Below are 22,489 nucleotides of genomic sequence, written 5' to 3'. Positions count from 1 at the left end.
AACCCACTGAGCCACCCAGGCGCCTGGGATGCATTTTTTTAATGTAAGGCCTAGCCCCAAGCTGAGATGAGTATACTAACACTTTAGTGCTCAAGTTTCAAGGGTGTTGAGTTTTGAAACATTAACCTCCTGGAGACTGTTACCTCACATACTCTGACAGTGTGATCAAGCGTATGTTTATCTGACCAAAGCAGAAACCAAGATGCACAGTAGTTCAGAGAATGAATGACTCTTTCCCTGAGACCCATCTAGTTGGGACAGGTTGTGGGTGAAGGGTGGGGGAAGGTGTGCTAGACTGAGCACCATGAGAAGGAAAAAGAAATGTGGAAGTTTTGAAAGCAGGAGCTGGGGTAAGGGAACACATACCAGGCCTGGTATTAAATTTCTAATGATCAGAAGGCCCAGTAGAAATTCAGACTCAAAGAATTATTAAAATAAGTGATGAGAGAAAATTAAGCAAGTTTATGAATTTACTTAATGAAAATAGGCATAAATAATAGATATTTAAATCTTGTCACCCAAGAAAGACCATCAAACTCCAGCTGGTCTGTAGAAATGATTGCTGTTGGTATAGTTTGGGTTTATGGCTGGTAATAAATATACTGATGGGGTGCCTGGGTGGCTGAGTGGGTTAAAGCCTCTGCCTTCAGCTCAGGTCATGATCTCAGGGTCCTGGGATCGAGTCCCACATCGGGCTCTCTGCTCAGTGGGGAGCCTGCTTCCTCCTCTCTCTCTGCCTGCCTCTCTGTCTACTTGCAATCTCTCTCTTTCTGTCAAATAAATAGATAAAATCTTAAAAAAAAAAAAAGTATACTGATACAGTCTCCTGACACATTTTTTTTAAGGTTTTATTTGACAGAGAAGGAGAGAGCACAGGCAGGGGGAACGGCAGAAAGAGAGGGAGAAACAGACTCCCCGCTGAGTAGGGAGACTGGTGCAGGACTCAATCCCAGGACCAACCTGAGCTGAAGGCAGATGCTTAACCCACTGAGCCACCCTGCTGTCCCCACTGACACATCGTTATTCATTCTTTCATCAACCTTGAAATTGGGGCACTAGAGAATAGTGACAAGCATTTCACTTTTCTTGGTTAAATTCAGAAGTGCTAGCTTATTTTAGAGAAAAGACTTGTCTTGGTGTATCTTATATTATTATTATATTCAACCTTTCTTTTTTCTTCATTAATATAAGGGGACCCAGTGATTCATTTTTCAACAAACACCTATTGAACATCCATTATGAACCAAGCACTGTTCTAGGTGCTGGGGACTCAGACAAAAAAGGACTTACATTATAGCAGGGTAGACAGACAATAATAAAATCCAAATTAAAACATTATGGCAGGTACTGATAAACACTTTAAGGAAAAATAAAGTAGGGTAAGAGGATGGTGGTGAAGTTCCCATTTCAGAAGAGGCAATGGTGTGCTGGTGACAGCTCACTCCACTGTCAACAGAGCTGACTACATTTTTAGGAATGTTGCTAGTCATATATTAAACAGCCATTATTATAAATTAAATTACATAAGCTTATGAGTAAACATTATAATAAAAGCAAAGGTAATAAATATGCAAAACTCACCATTCATATTCATTTTTCTACTTGTTACGACCATCACTGCTCTTCATTTGCATCCATTATATCTGCATGTTGTAAATTTCACATAATGGTGTGCTAGTGCCCTTGTCTTCCCAACTCTGTGTTGAATGAGCTCACGCTGGCAGCTTGTAATCAGCCATGGTGGTTGTACTTACACCATGGAAATTGGCAAACAGTGCAAACCGGGGATTTTTTTTTTTTTTTTTTTTAATTCCAGAGAGCTCGTTAAACATTTGCCAGCACTTTCCAGAGAAGGGTCTTTCCGATGAGGTGATATTTGAGCAGATGCCTGAATTAGATGTGGGCATTGCCATCAGGATATCTGGGGGAGAACAATACAGACACAGGCCTCAGACCAGCCCCTGCTTGACGTGGTCAAGGATCAGCCCAGAGGACAGCATGGCTGTTAATTGCAGTCAGTGAAACCTGTGGCAGGAAATCAGGGCAAGGGACAGATTCCGTAGAACTTTGAAGTTCATGGTGAAAGGTATTTTTTATAAGTACATTATGAAGCCATGGAAGGATTGAAAACAGGAGAGGGTCACGATCTGATCTCTATCACAAAGCATCACTCTATTGCATAGAGGAAAATAGATGGTTCTATCAAGTGATTTGTTCTCAATTTCAACTGAGTGGTATCTAAGAATTCTTAGATTACCACTCCTCGCCTGTTGGAAATGTATCAGAACCAGTGAGATGTGCAATCATCCTAACAGTGAATCACAGACAAGACTGAGTCTATGGAAGTGACTGTGAAGGCTCATTCCTATCCTATCTCTTCTCCTTCCCCGCACATGAGTGGTCTACACTTCCCAACACTCTTGCAATTAAGTGGGTTCCAATGATGGGTTTGGGTAATGATATGCGAGTGGAAGAACAAGATGAAAGTCTTCTGATCCCTGAGTGACTGTGTGGTGTATACTGGCCACCGACTTGCCCTTGACATGTAACAAGAGCAATGAAAGAAAAAAAAAAATCTTTGTTTCACTAAGTCCTGAGACTTCAGGATTAATTTCTTACTTCAGCTTGACCTAGCCTATTGTGACTAACACAGAATTTCAAGCGAGCAATGTTTTCAGAACAATAGCTAACATTTATGGAGTGCTTACCCTAGGCGGGCCAAGCATTTTACATGTATTTCCTCATTTAAGACCCAAGTCACCCCACAGAGGTGGACGCTATTATTGCTTCATTTTAGAAATGAGGAAAAGAGGTCAAGAGAGGCTAAGTGGCTTGTCCAGAACGAAGGGTAGAACTAAGATCAAGTCCTGACTTGGTGCCTTCCCTTTTCCTAATCAGGAAAGAACACACAGCCTCCTGACTTCATTAGTTCCTTTACCCATTTATCCGGCACTAAGAGTGATAGGCTCTTGGTAGGCCAAGATAAACAAAACACCGCAAGGAGCTCACACAGTCAAGCAAGGGAGAGATCCTGAAGAGCCGCTTATAATGAAATGAATTTACAGGAAATACAGTAGACAGAGGAACGTGCCAGAAACTTCAGTCACCAAAAGCCAGATTGCAGGAAACCCTACAAGACAGATAACCTGGTTTCTTTGACAAATAAATTGCAAGGAAACTGAGGCAGAACCTACAGATTAAGAGAGATATAAAAAACTTACCAATCAATCGTAAGATATTCTGGCTCCTGGTTCAAGCAAACTGTGAACAAACAAATGGACAAAAAATGAAGACTCTTGCTAGATATTTGAAAATTTGAGCACTGAGTGGACACTTAATGACATGAAGACATTTTTAACTTTAAAAAGTTGGGATGAGATAATGGTTTTGAGGTTATTTTGAGTGTGTCCTTACCTTTTAGAGATACGTGCTAAAATATTTATAGATGAATGATATGATGTCTGGAATCTTCTTCAAAGCATTACAGGAGGGAGAAGTAGACAGACGGAACAAGCCCGGCCAAGGATGACCACATGTTCCATGGGGATCGATTTTAGTAAATGTTTAGAACTTCCCAAAATAAAAAGTTTTAGAATAACTATTCCTGGGCTGGATACAAAGGAACTGATAGAAATGCTGACAAGGTGTTTGGGGAAGTTGGGAAAGCTTCCAAGGAAAATGGGACATCCATGTGTGAAACAGTCCTCAGGCAGCAGGGAAGCACGCACAAACAAATGGAATTATTTTAAGCATCACCCAAAATTATTGGTGCCAGAGACGGTTAATATTTGTTTTTCAGCCACAGCCGCTGCTATCACATGGAAACAGGCTACCAGAGTTCATGAAACTTCCTTCTCTGGACAGGCCTAGAAATGGATTGAGAGAACAGGAGACTGAGCATTGGATTAGAAAGTCAGGAGACCAGGCATGAGAAGCCTGGCTCTGTTGTTGACCAGCTGTGTGTCTTGAAGAAGGACTCTTAGATTTTGTGTCCCTGTTCGCTCCTCTGCAAAACAAGGAGGTCCAGGAGCACCCAGGTGGCTAATTTGGTTAAGCATTTGCCTTTGGCTCAGGTCATGATCTCAGGGTCTTGGGATCTAGCCCCACTTGGGGTTCCCTGCTCAGTGGGGAGTCCTACCAACTCGTGTTTTCTCTTGTTATCTCTCTCTCTTTCTCTCTCTCTGTCTCTCTCTCAAATAAATAGACAAAATCTTACACACACACACACACACACACACACACACACACACACACACACAGAGGTCCAAACAGTTCCCAAAGAACCCTTCCTGTTCCCACTATTCTACACAGGCTTCCACAGACATGAGCTGTGATCTGGGGTCCTGTGTGAGAATCAGCTACTTCTGATTCATTCCAGAACCAGAGAGACTCCCAGGGCAGGCATCTTAGTTATAGGAGACCTTGGGAAAATTCCTTGCACAGAGAGACCCCTTGATGCAACCTTAGACTGTTTTCGACTTCACAAGGGAAGCAGATGGGAGCATTGCCATAACACCACTGCCATGAGCCCACTGTCCCTTGTTTCCAGCACAGTACCCCAGATCCTGGTGCCCTTTGCAGGGGAAGGGAGGAGAATTTACTTACAATTTGACAACTTCCTTGTTAAAAATTCCTCTCAGTTTAAAAATCCTATTGCTTTCTCTCCTTGAATGTTGAATATTGAGAAATCTGAGTCCTGGATGTCCCAAATAGAGGTTAAAATGGTACTGACTGAATGATAAAATGGACCCATGATTCCGTGCTGAGGAAAATAATGAAAAGTGTCAACGTATCCCCTGACCACCCCGCTTCCCGAACCTTCTGAACCGCAGCAGAGACTCACCTGCAGTCATTCCCGTCATGGAGGAAGTGATAAGACCTGAGGTCCAAGTCCCCACTACCTTCCCATCCCACCCACCCTACCTGGCAGAAGCTGAAGCCACACAGAGTGGTCTGGGAGAGTTCTGGTGTGTGAGAGGGACACAAAGGGCAAGTGAGACCCGCCTGGTATCTGACTTTCTGGGTCCTGCGGTTTCTGTCCTGGCATGATTGCAAAGAAGGTTGGTCTGTACCGTTGACAGAACAAGACAGCCGCAAGTGGGGTTGGCCCGCACAGAGCCTGACAGATGGCAGACTGAGCCTTCTCCTCCTTCTTCACTTCTTCTTGACTGTGCTCCAGTCTCTCCCACCTTTTGGTTCAGGAGAGGGACCACACTCGGAGGAGTCTGTCGATCTGGAAAGCGTTTTCCAGGCTGTCTCCTCCGCCATTAACTGTGTCCTTCCCTCATGTCTCCACATAAGCTTTGAGTGTGAAGGGAAGCTTCCCAGACTAGGACAGCCACCTAATGAATGAGATTCCCCTCCTGGAATCTCCTTGCTTCCCTCCTAATGTTTTTATCAGTCTGTAATTATGTCTGGTGTCATTATAGGATCAATCTGCCTCTATAAACAGATACAATAAATCCTGGGTATATATTGTTCTCTCTCCCTTTTTTTTTTTTTAAGATAGATTTATTTATTTATTTATTTATTCAGAGAGAGAGAGCGCGCGCGTGCACATGCAAAGAAAGGAGGGGCAGAGGGAGAGGGAGAATCCCAAGCAGACCCCCCACTGAGGGCAAGCCCCCACCCCCTCAGGGCTGGATCTCCTGACCCTGAGATCATGACCTGAGCCAAAATTAAGAGTCAGACTCAACCAATTGGGCCACCCAGGTGCCCCTGTTCTCTTTTTAAAAGTGAAATAGAACATATAGAAAATAAATAATTCATAAGGGCAGCCCAGTGAATTATTACAAAACGAGCCCACTTAAGCACCCATTACACGAGACAATAAAACAGTCCCAGCATCCCAGAAGGCACTGTCCTCCTTCCCAAAGTCAGACTCTCCTGACATCAATAGATTAGTCTTGCCTCCTTTTTAAAGTTTTAAATCTTGAGGTGCCTGGGTGGTTCAGTTGGTTAAGCATCTGCCTTCAGCTCAGGTCATGATCTCAGGGTCCTGGGATCAAGCCCCTTGTCCCATCATTCCATCAAGACCCTCTGCTCAGTGGGGAGTCTGCTTCTCCCTCTCCCTCTGACTGCCACTTCCCCTGCTTGTGCTCTCTCTCTGTCAAATATATAAATAAAATCTTTAAAGTTTTAAATCTTAAGACTTAAACGTAGAGATATGTACTGTGAATTTATGTACAGTGAAATTTATCTTTTCTGAGTATGCAGTTCTAGGATTTTTCTTGAACAGAGTTTTATTTATCATACTTTAATCAAGATACAGAACAGTTCCCTCACCCCCAAAATTCCCTTGAATCCTTTGTAATCAATCCTTCTCCCCATCCCCAGGTCTTGGGACCTACTGATCTGTTTTCTTTCCCTATAGTTTTACCTATGGTTGAATGTCATTTATCTGGAATGGTCTAATATGGGGAGGGGGGGCAGGAGGGAAGGTCTGGTTTCTTTCACTCAATGTTTACAAGATTTATCCATGATATATATAACAACTGTTCATTTTCATTGCTATATAAATATACCATAATTCATTTACATCATTTTATGATCATACCATGATATTAGCCATTGTATTGTTGACGGACATAAAGTTGTTTTCACCTTGGGGCTCTCACAGATAATACTGCTAGGAACGTTCGCACACACACCTTTTTAGGCTCACTGCATTAATCTTTGTGGTTTAGTGATCCCGAAGTCGTGAAAATGTACTCCTATCTCAGTTTCTAGAATTTTCACTCTACCTTTCACACTTAGATCTACAACTGACCTAGAACACTTATTTGTATGTGATATGAGGTGGGGGCTCAAGCTTCTATTCCCTTCGCGCCACCTGGATACCAGCTGAACCATCACCATTAATTGAAAAACAAAAGTCCGTTCACCCTGCTCTACCGTGCCCTCTCTGAAATAAGCTGTCCATACACCTGTAATTTTGTTTCCAGGCTCTCCATTCTGTTCCACTGTCTCTTTATATTAATCCTGCCCCCCCCCCTTTTCGAGATTTTCCTGTTATTCGTGACCCTCAGAATTTCCACATAATTTTTAGGCTCCTACCTGGGTTTACTCATCCGTGGCCCCAGCACTGACAAGGTGCCTGGCGCACAGTAGGAACTCAGTGAATCGCTGTTGTGTGGATGGAGGTGACCTCAGGACCTTTCAGAGACGATGGTAAAGACCTTCTCAGCCACACCCTCCCCACCTCCACTACACTGGCCGGCCTTCTGCCCCCCTCTACTAACCCAGCCCCCTTCCCGCTTCCCCTTCCCCTCCACTGACCCAGCCCCCTTCCCCCTTCCCCTCCCCCTCCACTGACCCCGCCCTCCGTCCCCCCCTAGAGGCGCTCGGGTAAACTGCAGGGAGGCGGAGCTCGTCAACTTCCTCCCCGACGCTGCCTTCCAGTGGCGGGTCCTCCCCGCCCCGCCTCCTGCCGTCTCCGCCCCGCCTCCGCCGGCCTCCGCCCCGCCCCCAGCTCTCCAAGCCCCGCCTCCGCCCCTCTGTGGCGGGCCGGAAGGGCAGTCCCGCGGCCTCCCTAGCTTGGCTACTGGCAGCGCCTGGAAGGCAGAGGCGGCAACCGCGGCTCGGGGAGCGCCCGGCATGGACACCCGGTTGGACCAGGAGACAGCGCGGTGGCTGCGATGGGACAAGGTGAGGGGCGCCAGGGGGAGGGAGCGTCCAGGGGAGCCGTGGGACCCTCCGCACCTCGCAGGCGCCCCGCTGCCTTTCCTGCGGAGAGCGCGGGCGCCTGCGCTTCCTTCCATCCTGCCGCTCGCACCCGCCGGGCGTACCGCCCGGAGGAAGACCCGAGCTGCGGTACCGAATTTACCAACATGCAGATCCCGAGCTGCTGGATGGGGAAACGCGAGCCGGCCCCGGGAGGCCACAGCTCGCTCCCTCAGCAGCCGGACTCCCGCTTCGGGGAAGTGGAGGCCACCCGGGCGGGTTGATGCTGCGCGCAGTTTCAGTGCATCCACACAGAGGAAGTAGAGTCACAGCTGAATGACGGATCCAACAACAGTGGGGAGTGGGTGCAGAGTCGGGGCGAGGTCAGCCCTCCGTCCCCGGGTCACTGGGGAGTTGCAGAGAGAGCAGGGTGGCAAGCGGGGGGCGGTCGCTAACTTTTCTCTCCGCTGAACTCTTAAGTGGTTATTTAAAAGGTGCTCCGGGAAAAGCAAAGCGAAAACAGGGCGGGGATCCCTCTGGGTGTGAGCAGGGTTATAAGGTTGTAAAAGGGCTTGGCAGCAACTCAGAAAATCCAAGTTGTTTTTCTCATCAAACACGGGAAGACAGAAGAGGAGGAAGCAGGGGTGGCCAGGCCTCCTTGCATTTAGACTGCTTGTGGCAGATCCGGAGTTTCCCCGGGGAAAGTTGTCCCGGGACAAATCGAGCCATCTGGCTGTCTGGGGTGCCGGTGGAGGAGTGGGAGAGCAAGCTGGAGCTGTCTGGACTTGGCCCGTCCCAGAGGTCATGTCCGACTGGGGCGTGCGCTCGTTGATGTCACTCAGATTGCTGGCTCAACAACCATCCTTACGCCGGCCGCGGTGCATCCCCAGAGACACAATCCTTTCGTCCATCCTTTGCCTTTTGCTCCTGGGAACTTTGCAGAACGGTTTTCCCATCCACCTTTCCCAGGTAGTCAGTTGTGAACGTGGGTCCTCCTGATGGGGCCCGCCTGGCTTCCAGCATCTTCTTCCCCTCTCTGACTTTGCTGGAAAGATAGCACTGCTAGCTTTTCCCCTGTTTATTCTTACATGCTAGAACAAAGAGAGAGAATTAGGGACCCCACTCCAAAAAGCTCCCCTTCTCTTGTCTAACTCTCCTACTTGCCCTTTGGGGCATGTAGTTTGTTTTCCCGGAGTGTTCCTTGGCTCCTCTGCTGAACTTGTTTCTCATGCTGTTGCTCCTGTTTTGGGTCTGAACTTCAAGGTGTTTTAGGTAGACAGGCCTTCCCAGGCAACCAGTGGTAAATTATGTCTCCCTAATAGTATATCTAGATTGGTCAAAAAAATGAAAACAAAACAAAACAACAAAACAAAAGAAAACCTTGTTTGTGGGTGTATTTGTTAATGTCTGGCCCCAGGGTTGACTTCAAAGGCAGGATGCCTTTGGTGGCACAGCCCCTGTTCTGGAGGGCCTAGCACTTGGCTTAATCCTCTGCTGTCCTGTTTTGAAATTCTTAAAACTTGTTAAACAAGGAGTCCCACATTTTCCTTTTGCCCTGGGCCCAGACAAGTTAAATAGCTATCCCTGTCCACTTCCTCATTAACTTCCATGGTCATTAGGGCCTGGCCCGGTGCACAGCTCATACTTGCAGAGCGAAGGAAGGGAAATTGCAAGCTGTCATAGGGGGCCAGGGCTTCCTCTCCACCTCTGGTCCCTGAGCAAGAAATGAGGACACATCCCACACAGGATGCTATTGGCAAGTCCCTGGGTGGTTTTTCTTTTCCTGGAAAGAGGGCCTTGTAATTCTTTAGGGAAGGAAACCATTTCTGATAACTTAATAACTTGAGGTGGGTAGATTTTTTTTTTTTTTTTAAGAGGAGGGGAAAAACAGAGGGAGAGAGAGAATCTTAACCAGCCTCCACACCCAGCGCGGAGCCCAAGGTGGGGCTCAACCTCGTATCCCTGAGATCATGACCTGAGCTGAAATCAAGAGTCAGGCATTTAACTGACTAAGCCATCTAGTGGCCCCTAGAATCCTTTTAAAATCATAATTGATAATGCGTTTTTCGATGAGGCTTTCTCTTTGAAGAAATAAAAACCTAATTTCCACAAAGTGTTGTATCTGTATATGGAGAGAGAGTACCTCCCTGGGTAGAGGTGAAGGGATATTATCCTTTTTATCTATTTGTTTTTTAAGATTTTATTTATTTATTTTAGAGAGCTAGAGAGAGAGAGATCACAAGCAGGGGGAGGGCCAGCGGGAGAGGGAGAGAGAGAATCCCAAGCAGATTCCGTACTGAACACAGAACCTGTTGCAGGACCTGATCCTAGGACCCCGAGATCGTGACCTAAGTGGAAATCAAGTCAGACGCTCAACCAACTGAGCCACCCAGGCACCCCTCCTTCTTATTTTTAAATTTCTACCGCTCCTGTTGCTCTTTCCTTTCTTCCTCGGTTTGAGACAGATGCCAAGTGGGGAGCATCTCCCTGACCAAAAGCACTGGAGCGGTCTGGTCTGATTTCCCCCAGGACCACAAGGCAGGTGCCCTCTGGGTTCCCACTATGCCTTCATCCCCCCCACCCCCGCCCCCATCCCTTGTGGTGTCTCTGCTGTCAGCTTTGGTCACTCTCATGGCTGATGCTGATCTACTCCGCCCTCCTGACTCTGCAGTTCTGTCTCTGTCTCCTTTGGTTTCTCTCAGGCGATTGGGTCTTTAATGGCTACCAAAGGCCAACTGGCGTCTTCCACATCTACCCCGTGTACAGGAGACTCACCAGATATTGGGTGTGACCTTGAAGTCTGTGTTTCCTCTTTCACTCAACAAATATTTATTAAATCTCTTCTGTGTTCCAGATCCAAACCCTTCCTTGAGGGGACCTGACTATCTGATTGGTCAGATTGTGCTCTGTGATCAGGGACTATTGCTTTTAACCCAAAAGGTGGGGGGGTTTTACCCGACCCCAAGGTGGAACAATCTGGAAATATGGGCTTGCTTCCAGAAAGCCTAGGTTTTATTGCAATAGCATTTCAAAGTTTAATTACGTGGCATATCTTGGCTGCATGTTCGGTAGTTGGATGATGACTGTGAGATAAAGTGTTTACTTGCTGGTTCCTCCAAACTCTTCATTTAAAAGTCTGATGTGGAATTAATGTGATTGTCATTTTCCTCCATTCCTAACATTTTCTGCGACTCTTGAACAAAGAAAATTGGGCAATGTAAAATGAACTTAAATGATTCATGAGTGTCTATTTGAAACAGCTAATGTAATAGAGAAAGTCAGTTAAACTCTGAGGCTTCTCTGTAAACTGGAGTGTCCGTTATTTGTCTGCTTCTTGCGGCCATTGCAAGCTTCACATTTGACCAGGTCTGTGAAAGGATTGTACAAATTAGAAGATACTGCCGTTGTAAGATTTTGATTTAAAGTATATAATCTCATAACTCTGTGGGAAAATTTGAAGATACCAGGGAAGAAAATGAATGTTTGAGTACAAATAAGTTCCAGACAGAGAAAGAGGTTTTGCATTAATTTAATGCAAACCACCTCCGAACCAGCTTGTAAAGGAGCTTCTAGACTGTTCCCATTTTACGGATGAGGAAACTGAGAATTCAAGAAGCTAAATAGGTCTTCCCAAGGGCATCCAGTTGGTAGGTGATGGTATGGCTGGCATTCCATCCCCAATCCTATGTGTTCATTCCATTTCTCCAAAAGCACTTGCCATGGTGGGAAAGAAAATAACGCATTATAAAGGAGAAAACTACTTCCTTCTAGTCACAACACTTCTGACACCAAATGTACGGGTTCCCACACCGAGTTATTTTCCAGTTCTCTATGGATACTGACTGGCATCCTACAGTTTCCCTCAGTTCTGACACTCAACTGAGCAAACTGAACACAGACACCACCCTCAGCTTAGGGGCTCAGACCCACAAAACTACCCCCCGCCTCAGATGCCCGTCAAAAGCCCCAGGTTGTCACCTGTACTTCTGACCAGCCAGCGATACATCAGGGGTACCCATGACCCACACTTCTCAGGGGTTTTTTTGTTGTTGTTGTTGTTTTAAAGATTTTATTTATTTATTTGACAGGCAGAGATTACAAGTAGGCAGAGAGAGAGAGAGAAGGAAGCAGGCTCCCTGTTGAGCAGAGAGCCCGATGCAGGGCTTGATCCCAGGACCCTGGGATCATGACCTGAGCTGAAGGCAGAGGCTTTAACCCACTGAGCCACCCAGGCGCCCCCACACTTCTCAAGTTTGAGAATTTGCTAGAATGGCTCACCGAGCTCAGGGGAGCGTTTTACTTAGGATTACCAGCTTTCTTATACAGGGTACAGCTCAGGAACAACCAGATGAAAGAGCTGTGTAAGGCAAGGCGTGTGGGAAGGGGTACAGAGCTACCCTGCTCTGCCAGCACCCCAAGTGTTCACCAGCTCCGAAGGTCTCTGACACTAGGGGTTGAGGGTTTGGGGGGACGTTCTGTCACCCTGAGCAGGATCTAGTCATTGACCACTGGTGGGGGAACCCAGCCTCCAGCCCTCTAGTCACTAGTTGGTTTCCCTGGCAACCAGGTCACTCCCTGGGCATAAACTCAGGTTTGGCTGAAAGGGGTTTATTATGAATAAGAGAAGTTGTTCTTACCCTGCCACTCTGCAAATTCCACCGGTTTTGGTGAGAAACTCTATTCCAGGAGCCAGGGACAAAAATGAAATCTGTATTTCATACTGTATCACAGTGTCGCAGATTATAATTAAAAAATTGAATCCCCTGAAACTAATGTAACATTTTGTGTCACTATACTTCAATACACACACACACAAAAAAACCTTACCTCATATTTCAAATTTTAATGTCATCAGAAAACTGGAAAGCCATAGGTATAGGGCTTTTCAAATATATACATTTTTACCCTATAGATTAAATTATTGTGGGTCTTTTAAAAATATTTCAGATGTTTAATTCTGTTTTTCAGTTGGCAGTATCTGTTGTACACGTTTCTGTTTCACAGAATCCTTTAACTTTGGAGTCAGCAAAACAACTAATTAAGGATGGAAATAAAGAAGAACTACAGAAATGTTTTGGGGCTCGAATGGAGTTTGGGACAGCTGGCCTTCGAGCAGCTATGGGAACGGGAATTGCTCGTATGAATGACTTGACCATCATCCAGACTACACAGGTACCACATTTTTCTATTTCTTGGTTATTCTTTTTTTTTTTAAAGATTTTTTTTTTAATTTATTTATTTGACAGACAGAGATCACAAGTAGGCAGAGAGGCAGGCAGAGAGAGAGAGAAGAAGGGAAGCGGGCCCCCTGCTGAGCAGAGAGGCCAACACTGGGGCTTGATCCCAGCACCCTGGGATCACTACCCAAGCCGAAGGCAGAGGCTTTAACCCACTGAGCCACCCAGGCGCCCTTATTTCTTGGTTATTCTTAACACGTTCCCAGCTGTAATGGATAAGCTGAGGCGTGTTAACAATTTTAAGCATTTATTTGAGCAAAAACCCGTTTGAGTCTTGGGGAGTATCAAGCTTAGGAGCACCCCAACTGGCAGGAGTGGGGAGAAACTTCCAGAGAAAAAGCAGAAGCGGAGCGAGGAAATTAATAGATTGGCTATAGCTCTTGTGGTTGCCTTTTTCAGGTAAGTCCCCCTGGCTGTTTGTAATTGGCTCTCCTTAGGTTTTAATTTAACCTTCAGGCCTTTACAGGCTCGGGTTTGGGTTTGCTTCTATAGGCTACCAAGACATTAAAGCCTCCACAGTCTAATGGCCTCCTTGTCTAATTAATATAACCCTGGGCTCCTTTTGTATTTGAGGGACCTATATAATTTTAATTATGGCCAGGTCTTGTGGGTTTGCCGAGACCCAGGGAGTCATACATTTACTCAGTACAGTAAGGCTTGTGCAGTTGGTTAAAAGGTACGTGTTTCAAAATTCATACAGCCTGCTTTTCTTTCTTTCTTCCTTTTTCTTCCTCCCTCCCTCCCTCTTTTCCTCTCTCCCTCTCTCCTTCCCTTTCTTTCTTTCTTCCTTTCTTTCTACAGAGATTTATTGAATGTCTACCAAGTGCCAGGCTTTGAAGATACAACAATGACTTAGACAGATTCCCCCGTGGAACTTTCATTCCAGTGCAAATCCACCAGCTAAGCTGGAGACTTTTATGGTCTCGTACTTTGCAATGGTGATACCAATGCACACACTGAGAAGCTTTTCTCACTGCCAGAATAACCAGAAGCTGATTCTGTTTCATGTGAATTGATAGTATAGGTGGAAATTATTGCTGAGTTCCTTTTCCTTCATTTGTCAATTTTACAGTCAAGAGTGTACACCCAACTTTTAGGAATACAGATGAAATCTTTCTGCCACGGAGTAGTTAGAGTTTTGTTTACGAAGGAAATGAAGACTCGGTTATTCTGTTTCTTCCTACTTAGACTTGTTAAAAGATGAAGGCAACTTTAATTTGGAGGGGAGAAGAATCCAGAAGAGTTGACTAACAATGATTATGTGTACCTTACATGTAGCTCCCAGCATCAAAGGCAGACCTGGGCATGTTCTAGTGAAACCCTAATAAGGAAGTCTTGCATAAGGGTATGGGGTTGCCATGGAAATGCTGGCTCTGAAGTCCTGTTCAGCACTAGGGCTCCCTGAGATCTTTTTGGAGGGAAGGCTCGGAGTGGAGTGAGCCTGGGAATCTTGTTCCAGTTTATGGCTAGCATGGAATCGTGCCCCTGGCTAAGGTCACCCTCTGCTCTAGATACTAGGACTGTATAACACATCACCCAAGCACTGGGTTTAAAACCCAGTGGTTTTAAACAGCCACATTTATTTTGCTCACAAATCTTTAGGTGGAGGTCAGTGAGGACGGCTCACCTCTTCGGGTGAGGTGAGCCTTCGGCTTACCTCTTTGCATCACTGGAGCTGGCTTAGAGGCTGGAATCACTGAAAGCTCATTCACACTCGACTCTGCAGTTCCTGCTGACTTTTGGCTGAGATCTTAGCTGGTGCTGGAGCCTTCCTACAACGTGGCTCGGAGAGCAGCCCCGAAGAGCACCCACAGAGAGTGTATACAGGTGGCAGCTGGGTTGACTTTTCTTTTAGGACCTAGCCTTGAAAATCACACAAATTCACTTCCGTCATATTCTCTTTGGTAGCAGTGACCCAAGAAGGTTGTTCCTGTTCAAGGAGAGAGCACCTCTCAAGGGAGGAATGTCACTGTCCCATTAGAGAAGCACAGGGAATGGGATATATGCACATGGCTCTCTTTGAAAAGACCAGTTTGTTCCATCCCCTGTTAGGCGTAATTGTTGGGGATTCTAAGGGATTCCAGATGAACCCAGAACCTTTTCTTCTGTATTCGCCTACATCTCATTTGTAGGTATGGTGAAATTGATCCACAGAAAGCTCTTACGCCCTATCCCATACATCTTTTCCCCTAGGGGAATTGGCCTCTTCCGGGAGTAGGCCTTGTGATAGGTAAGAATCCCACAAAACTAAAATGAGTAGATCCTTGAAAGGTCAGCTGATTCAACCAGCCACTCCTTGTGATAATTTCCTTTAGAGTCCCCACCACTTTGAAGTGGTTATCCAGCCTACACGGAATGCTTACAGTAGGCAACAAGGATGCTATGAGTGAGGACAATTTTTGAAGTCTTAGGAGTGGTTAATAATCAGCAAAAGAGGCTCCCAGGACAGACCAGCCAGACTTCCATCCCCAGCCTGGGGTGGTGTCACTGGGCAGAATGTGCTGACTTTCTCTGTGGTCCAGGCCCTCCTGCTGCTGGCCTCCAGTGTGAACTCTTCCCCTAACGGTGCCCCAAAATTTATCTGCTTGGATTTAAGAAGCAGGTATATGTGAGTCATAAATGTCCCAGTGGGAAACAGGGTAGAGACTAGAGGGAAATTTCTGTGTTGCTGGCCTCACGATAACAGTTCTAATTTCCTCAAAGGCTACTTCACCAGACCACCTCGCGTTGATGATGGAGAGCACTCACCGTCTTCTGAAATAACCATTCTGTCTCTGGGTTGTACTCATTAAAGAATGGTTTCAGGGCGCCTGGGTGGCTCAGTCGGTTAAGCAGCTGACTCTTAATTTCTGCTCAGGTCATGATTTTGGGGTGGTGAGATCGAGCCTCCCATTGGGCTCTGCGCTGGGTGTGAAACCTGCTTAAGATTCTCTCTCTCCCTCCGCCCCTCCCTCCTGCTCTAAACAAAAAGACCAAAAAAAAAAAAAAAAAAAGAATGGTTTTGTGATTTTGAGCTTAAATCTGTCTTTAGCTTTCGCATATTGGTCATGGTTTGAGCTTTTGAAGCTGTACAAAGTTCATTTCATGTCTCCTGTAATCACATTTCAATTCCGTACACCTCCCTCAGCACATACTGAGTTTTTTCTCTAGAATAAACATCCCCTCTTCTCTTAGCCATTTTCTCAGGCCCTCAGTCCCAGCTGGCCCCAGAGTTTTTAAGAGTGACTTGGTGGTGTGAGGATTCTGGGCTAAGACTGGGTGCTTTTTGTGCCCTCGAACACTGAAGCCACAGCACAGAGATCGATGGGAGCTGGGGGAGAGGGTGCTGTCACTGGTGTAAGCCTTAGAGTCATCTGGGTACCTTCTGGAAGACCCATAGAACCAACGCACACATGTCCTTCTTATCGCTCAACCTCAGAAGGGCTGCCCAAAGCAATATTTTTGTCTAAGAAAGATGAAAGGTATTCTCCATTGGCACTGCTCTGGCCACAAAGCTGTGAAGTATCTCCCTCCCAAACACGAAGAGTTATATTTACTTTTTTTAAAAGATGTCCCTTTAAGGGTGGGACCCAAAAAAAAGACTTTCTTCAGTCAAAGTGAAATAAGTAATATTATGACTCAGTCAGCCCGCCTTCTCTTTGTTCCATAATAAAAACCTATTTTGTCCCATGAGATAAACCTATCAAATTCAGGATTCAGTGTTTCTCTAATCTTCCATATTTCCAATTGATGTGATTTACGGTGCCCACTGAGATTCAGGAATTGTGTGTTCCATCAGCAGGTGGGAATCACCCAAAATCCACACAATTTTTAGATGTGTAATTGGCTGAGCCGTGTGACAGGACTGAAAAGACCTCGGCCTGCTGGTCAACAAGATCACAACTAGAACAGGTTTAGATCAGATAATCGTCAAAAACTTATAAAACATACCAAGTTTCCTTCACCTCTGTGTTATCGAGCAGGGAGAAATGTCGTTTCTCCTTTTCCTCAGACATCTTAGAACTCGTGTGAAGGGAGGAATGTAGACCTTGAAGGAAAGTGATAAAAATAATGCTCATAACAGCAAACAGATAGTGCTTGCTGGGTGTCGGATGCCAGCACTCAGGTTTTCATTAATTTAATCCTAGAAACAGCCCTTTGAGGTGGGTACCATTGTCTTCCTGTTTTACAGAACAGGAAAGTGAGGCATCAACCAGTTAAGGAATTTGTCATTTGTTCTCGAAGGTGGTAGAGGGGAGTAGGAGTCCACAGGTTATGTGTGCTTTTAACCCCTGCCTGTACCACCTCTAACTGGATCCAGGTAGATATCCAGGCTCTGTTCTTCATGTGTCTGGGCAAGCAAGCGCCTCTGAACCTTAGCTTTCCCTTCTGTACAATGGGATTCCTTGGCAAAGTTTATCTGGGGGTTACCAAGAACAGATACTAAGTGTCTAGCACAGTGCCTCAGACATACAGGGAGACAATAAATAAAGCTGATGGGATATTTTTTAGGGGTTTTGCAGATACCTGGAAAAGCAGTTCAGCGACCTGAAGCAAAGAGGTGTTGTGATCAGCTTTGATGCTCGAGCTCATCCACCAAGTGGAAGCAACAGCAAAAGGTACGGAAAGATACATAAGAAACATTTTTGTAAGTATTGCGTGGTTTTATCTTTAATCACCTCACATACATTTGTCAGCCCCATTGCTTCCCTATGAGAATGATGAGTACGTTCCGTTTGCAACTTTTATGAATTCTGGTTTTACGTTTGGGTTAAAAGAATGAAATTATTCAGACAAAAGAGAATTTAAGATCTGTCTAAAGGAGAGACATATTTTTAAAGGGGCAGAATTATTTTTCCCTCTCCCTTTCTTCCATTTGCCATTTTTTTTTTAAAGATTTTATTTATTTGACAGAGAGAGACAGCAAGAGAGGGAACACAGCAGAGGGAGTAGGAGAGTGAGAAGCAGGCTCCCCGCAGAGCAGGGAGCCCGATGTGGGGCTCAGTCCCAGTACCCTGGGATCGTGACCTGAGCCGAAGTCAGATGCCTAACGACTGAGCCACCCAGGCGCCCCCATATTTTTTTCTTCCCCCACTATTCATTATGCCCCTTGAGCTCCTTCCCATTTCGTGAGCACCTGTTTTCAGTTTCATGCTTGTATCATTTTCAAACCACTGGGACTCTAACGTAGCCACCAGCAGATGATGACGCAGATGCCGAGGCTGGTGACGAAGATGCTATTAATAGTAATTGGAGCAATTGCTTGAGTGCTGGATATGAACAAGGCCCTTAGCTATTTACTTATTCAATTCTCACAACAGCTGATAGAGTATGTACTTTTATCTCTGTGCTTTGATGTCATGAAGCGAGAGAAGGAGTCACAGTTTCAGCATAAAGAAGCTGACAGCAGTGGTCAGCTAACTTTATTTCTAAAGGGTAAAGAGTTAAACATTTTACACAATATGGGCCATACAGTCTGTCACAACTACTCAATTCTGGCCCCGAGCACAAGAAGCATAACCATAGCTAATGCATACTGAATGGGCATGGTGATGTTCCAATAAAACTTTATTGACAGATGGGCCATAGGTTGCCACCCCCTGCTCTTAATGATGTTACATGACCCTCTTTTCCACTTGAACGCTTCCCCTATTATGATGAATCTTTGTGTCACTCCAGAGTGTATGAATTAGTAGTTTCTTAGAGTGGAAGAACATACAAATATTTAATATTAATGAAAGGTCTCATTACCTTTACAGCACAGAAGGAGTTCATAGAGTCTTTTTTTTTTTAAGATTGTTTTTTAAATTACAGTATGAGTATGAGTATGAGAAACAGAGTGTGGGCAGTGAGGAGCATCAGGGCCAGAGGGAGAAGCAGGCTCCCCGCTGAGCAGGGAGCCGGATTCAGGACTCGATCCCAGGACCCTGGGGTCATGACCCAAGCCGAAGCAGACGCCCAACTGACTGAGCCACCCAGGTGCCCCAAGTTCACGGAGTCCTAATCTTTGCCCTTAAGAGCTTCTAATCTAAGAGAGAAGCATTGATAGGAACAAATGTGCACCTCTGAGGGACTATGGCCAGAGCATAAGATTAGATACTGTTAGCTGCTAGACTAAACTCGGAATGACATAAGATTTTTGCCCTTTTTTCTTTTTTAAAGATTTTATTTACTTATTTATTTATTTATAGAGGAAACACAAGATGGAGGAGAAGGACAGAGAGGGAGAGAGAGAACCTCAAGCAGACTCTGTGCTGAGCGACGACTCCCAGACGGGACTTGATCTCAGGACTCTGGGATCATGACCTGAGCCGAAATCAAGAGTTGGATGCTCAGCCAACCCAGCCTTCCAGATTTTTGCTCCTAAGCTGCAGACTCAAAAATGTGGTTTATGTCAGTACAGCAAGAGAGAAGCCGTAGCTCTACATTTTTAAGAGAGAGGCGTAGTATAAGCCAGAATATTATTAGTTCATCAGTTTTTAGTTAGTGAGTCTACAGTTAGAATTAGGTCATACTCGGGGCACCTGGGGGTGGCTCAGTCGGTTAAGCACCTGCCTTCAGCTCAGGTCATGATCCCAGGGTGCTGAGATCGAGTCCCCTGCATGGCACTCCCTGTTCAATGGGGAATCTGCTTCTCCCTCTCCCTCTGCTGTTCCCTCTGCTTGTGCTCTGTCTCTCTTTGTCAAATAAATAATCTTTAAAAATCTTTAAATAACCTTTTAAAAAAATCTTTAAATCTAAAAAAAAAAAACTTAAAAAAATCTTTAAACAATCTTTTAAAAAATCTTAAACAAACAAACAAAAAGAATTAGATCATAAGCATGCTTTTCTGTCCCCGGGGGCCAGGTCACTGCCTCCAGCCAGAGCATGCGCCATGCACATACGTGGCCAACTGTGCCTGTGGAGCTTCTGAAATTGCTTCTTTTTGGGCTGATTCTCAGCTTCTGGTTGACACATCCTTTGGATGTGTTCATGTTGGCGATTAAGGTATGGATATTTCTCACTCTGGCCTTAGAGCCATAGCATTTCCAGAAAGTGACTGCTCTGTGAGTTTATGGCTCAAGTCTCCGGGTTTGATGGGGTGGAGTGGAGCCCAGGGTCTCTCTCTTCTCCCCCACAACATGCAAGACGTTCAGAGATAGTCGCATAAGTACTGAACCAGTACATGGTCAAACATTATGGTGAGTAAATGGACTCTCGTTAAAGAGGCAGAAATGACTGCAGGTGCAGAACTTTATGTAAGGAATTATTTATTAGTCCTTTCATCTCCCAATTTTAAATATCTGGTGGGGAAACATAAATACATAAACAGTAACCATCAAGCATACACAGAGAACACATTGAATCTTTCCTGTGCAGATCTGTTACTTAGTTGCTATATATAATGTGTGTGCTGAGTGTCTCCCTTGCTTCTTTCAAGAAAGCGCTTTTAGGGCGCCTGGGTGGCTCAGTGGGTTAAGCCTCTGTCTTCGGTTCGGGTCATGATCTCAGGGTCCTGGGATGGAGGCCTGCATTGGGCTCTCTGCTCAGCAGGGAGCCTGCTTCCTCCTCTGTCTCTCTGCCTGCCTCTCTGCCTACTTGTGATCTCTGTCTGTCAAATAAATAAAATCTTTAAGAAAAAAAAAAAAAAAAAAAACACGTTTAAGTCACCCAGAACACAAGAGAAACATTCTGTGAGGGGGAAAGTGACATCTGTTTGAAGTTACTTCAGTTCTGATGACTACAGTTTAGACTTACTTCAGATTTTTATTAAAATTGTTTTTGCTGAATTTTGTTATTTTTGTGAGTTTCCCTTTGTAGTGTCTTTTTTTTTCCCCCACTGTCAAAATCTTGTTTTTATTACTGTGAATCCTAGGAATTTTAATGCTCATGTTGTGAAAAAACAGAGATCTCTTTGTGCCCAGCCAGCTTCCAGAATAGTGTTGGCTAAAGCTGGTGCTCAAGAAATATTTGGAAAGAGGGGTTCCTGGGTGGCTCAGTCGTTAAGCGTCTGCCTTTGGCTTGGGTCATGATCCCAGAATCCTAGGATCGAGCCCCACATTGGGCTCCCTGTTCAGTGGGGAGCCTGCTTCTCCCTCTCCACTCTCTCTGCTTGTGTTACCTCTTGCTGTGTCTCTCTCTGTCAAATGGATAAAATCTTTAAAAAAAAAAAATTGGGAAGAGAAGGAATACATATCTGCTTATTTAATCCTATAATGGTATTTGGTTCAATGGAAGTAAACTGCTCAGCTTTTGTGATAAAATAGTCTACCCCAAGGCTGAAGAAAGATTTGATGCCCCGTTCTGTGTCCTGCCCTAAGCTAGCCCTGTGGAAGGTGAGAAAAACGTCAATGTCAGAGATTTAAGTCTTGTTTTAAAGGGCTGAATGGAGCCAAGATGTGTCTCTGCCCGATGTATGTATCACATACATCACACTCTCCTACATATGCCAATATGCCTTATATTTCATGAGACGACATCTAATCAGATGCTAGTCTGTGTGGCTTCTATTGGATTGTGAGAACTTTAGATGAGGGTTTCTCAGCCTCTGCCCTGTTGACATGGGATGTCCTACTGGGCTGGGTAAGTCTTTTTTGGGGCCTGCTGTGTGCATTGTAAGGTGTTTGGTGGTGTCCCCAGCCTCTAGCCTTCTCTAGCAATCCCCAGTGATAGTCAGAAACATCTTAGGCATTTCAGATGTCCCACAAGAGGGGCAGAATTGCCCTTGGCTGAGAACCCCCGAGACGGAATGAAAAAACGTGGGTGAGGCCCTCAGCCAGCTGCTGTGGGACTTGTTTGACATGAGGCAACTCACCTGGCTTTTCTTGGCTTTAGTCCCATCTCTGTAAAACAAAGGGATGGAACGAGATGGCTCCTAAGATTGCTCCAAGGTCAGTGTTCTGTGCCAATGGAGATACAATGAATGACCTGAATGAAGAAGGGGTCGAACACTCATTTCCTTCTTCACCAGCACCCATGGTCCTGACACCCTCCTCTCCTTTCTCCCCCATCACGCTGCATTTCCAGATTTGCCCGACTTGCTGCAACCACATTTATCACTCAAGGGATTCCTGTGTACCTCTTTTCTGGTATAACCCCAACCCCCTTTGTGGTAAGTAACCCTTTCTGTTTCTAATTTTCCCTCACAGGATCAGGGATGGGACATGGCTGCGTTCCGTGGTCTTTAAGCTATTGGGATTTGGGTATTTATTTGACAGGAGAGCCCCTGGGCATTTATCAGGCATTCTCTCACCTCTCTGGGTATGTTCTCCCCACATCCTAATAATATTTCTCAGGTGTTCAACCCCTAATGCATCAGAGTTTATTTTTTTCTAAGTGCAGTTTTCCTTCTTAGCATTCAAAGGGTAATTTAACTAGTTAGCAAAATATCTTTTGTTTGCTGTCTGTGTTTTCATTTGGTTTGTGTTTCTTTTTCTCACTGGCACAGGCAGGAAACTCCTTGGGTAGAAATCTGAATTCACCTCAAACCGTGTCTCCCCCTGAATGTTTTTGACAGGTTGATTAACCAGCTTTTGCTACACACGTTTTGTTCTAAATACTGTTCATGACCAGGACGTGAAGCCTGCTTGGCACATTTTAGGAAGTTTTTTTTATATCAGATCCTTAACAGA

General features: G+C 45.3%; 1 protein-coding gene across 1 annotated transcript in view; it reads left to right on the top strand.

Annotated features, from left to right (window-relative positions):
* Nucleotides 1-7,551: 7,551 nt before the first annotated feature.
* LOC111148982 (phosphoglucomutase 2) overlaps nt 7,552-22,489 on the top strand; it is a 34,858-nt gene continuing 19,920 nt past the window's right edge. Inside the window, exons 1-4 of the mRNA XM_022505844.1 lie at nt 7,552-7,647; nt 12,667-12,834; nt 17,391-17,497; nt 21,885-21,969. Of these exons, the coding sequence (XP_022361552.1) occupies nt 7,597-7,647; nt 12,667-12,834; nt 17,391-17,497; nt 21,885-21,969 (411 nt within the window). The 5' untranslated portion in view covers nt 7,552-7,596. The remainder of the gene's footprint in view (nt 7,648-12,666; nt 12,835-17,390; nt 17,498-21,884; nt 21,970-22,489) is intronic.

This window comes from Enhydra lutris, unplaced genomic scaffold, assembly GCF_002288905.1.
Source record: "Enhydra lutris kenyoni isolate GAN:26980312 unplaced genomic scaffold, ASM228890v2 scaffoldscaffold21, whole genome shotgun sequence".
NCBI lineage: Eukaryota > Metazoa > Chordata > Mammalia > Carnivora > Mustelidae > Enhydra > Enhydra lutris.
The sequence above is the reverse complement of the archived record's forward strand: the minus strand, read 5'-3'. Positions and strand labels throughout refer to the sequence as shown.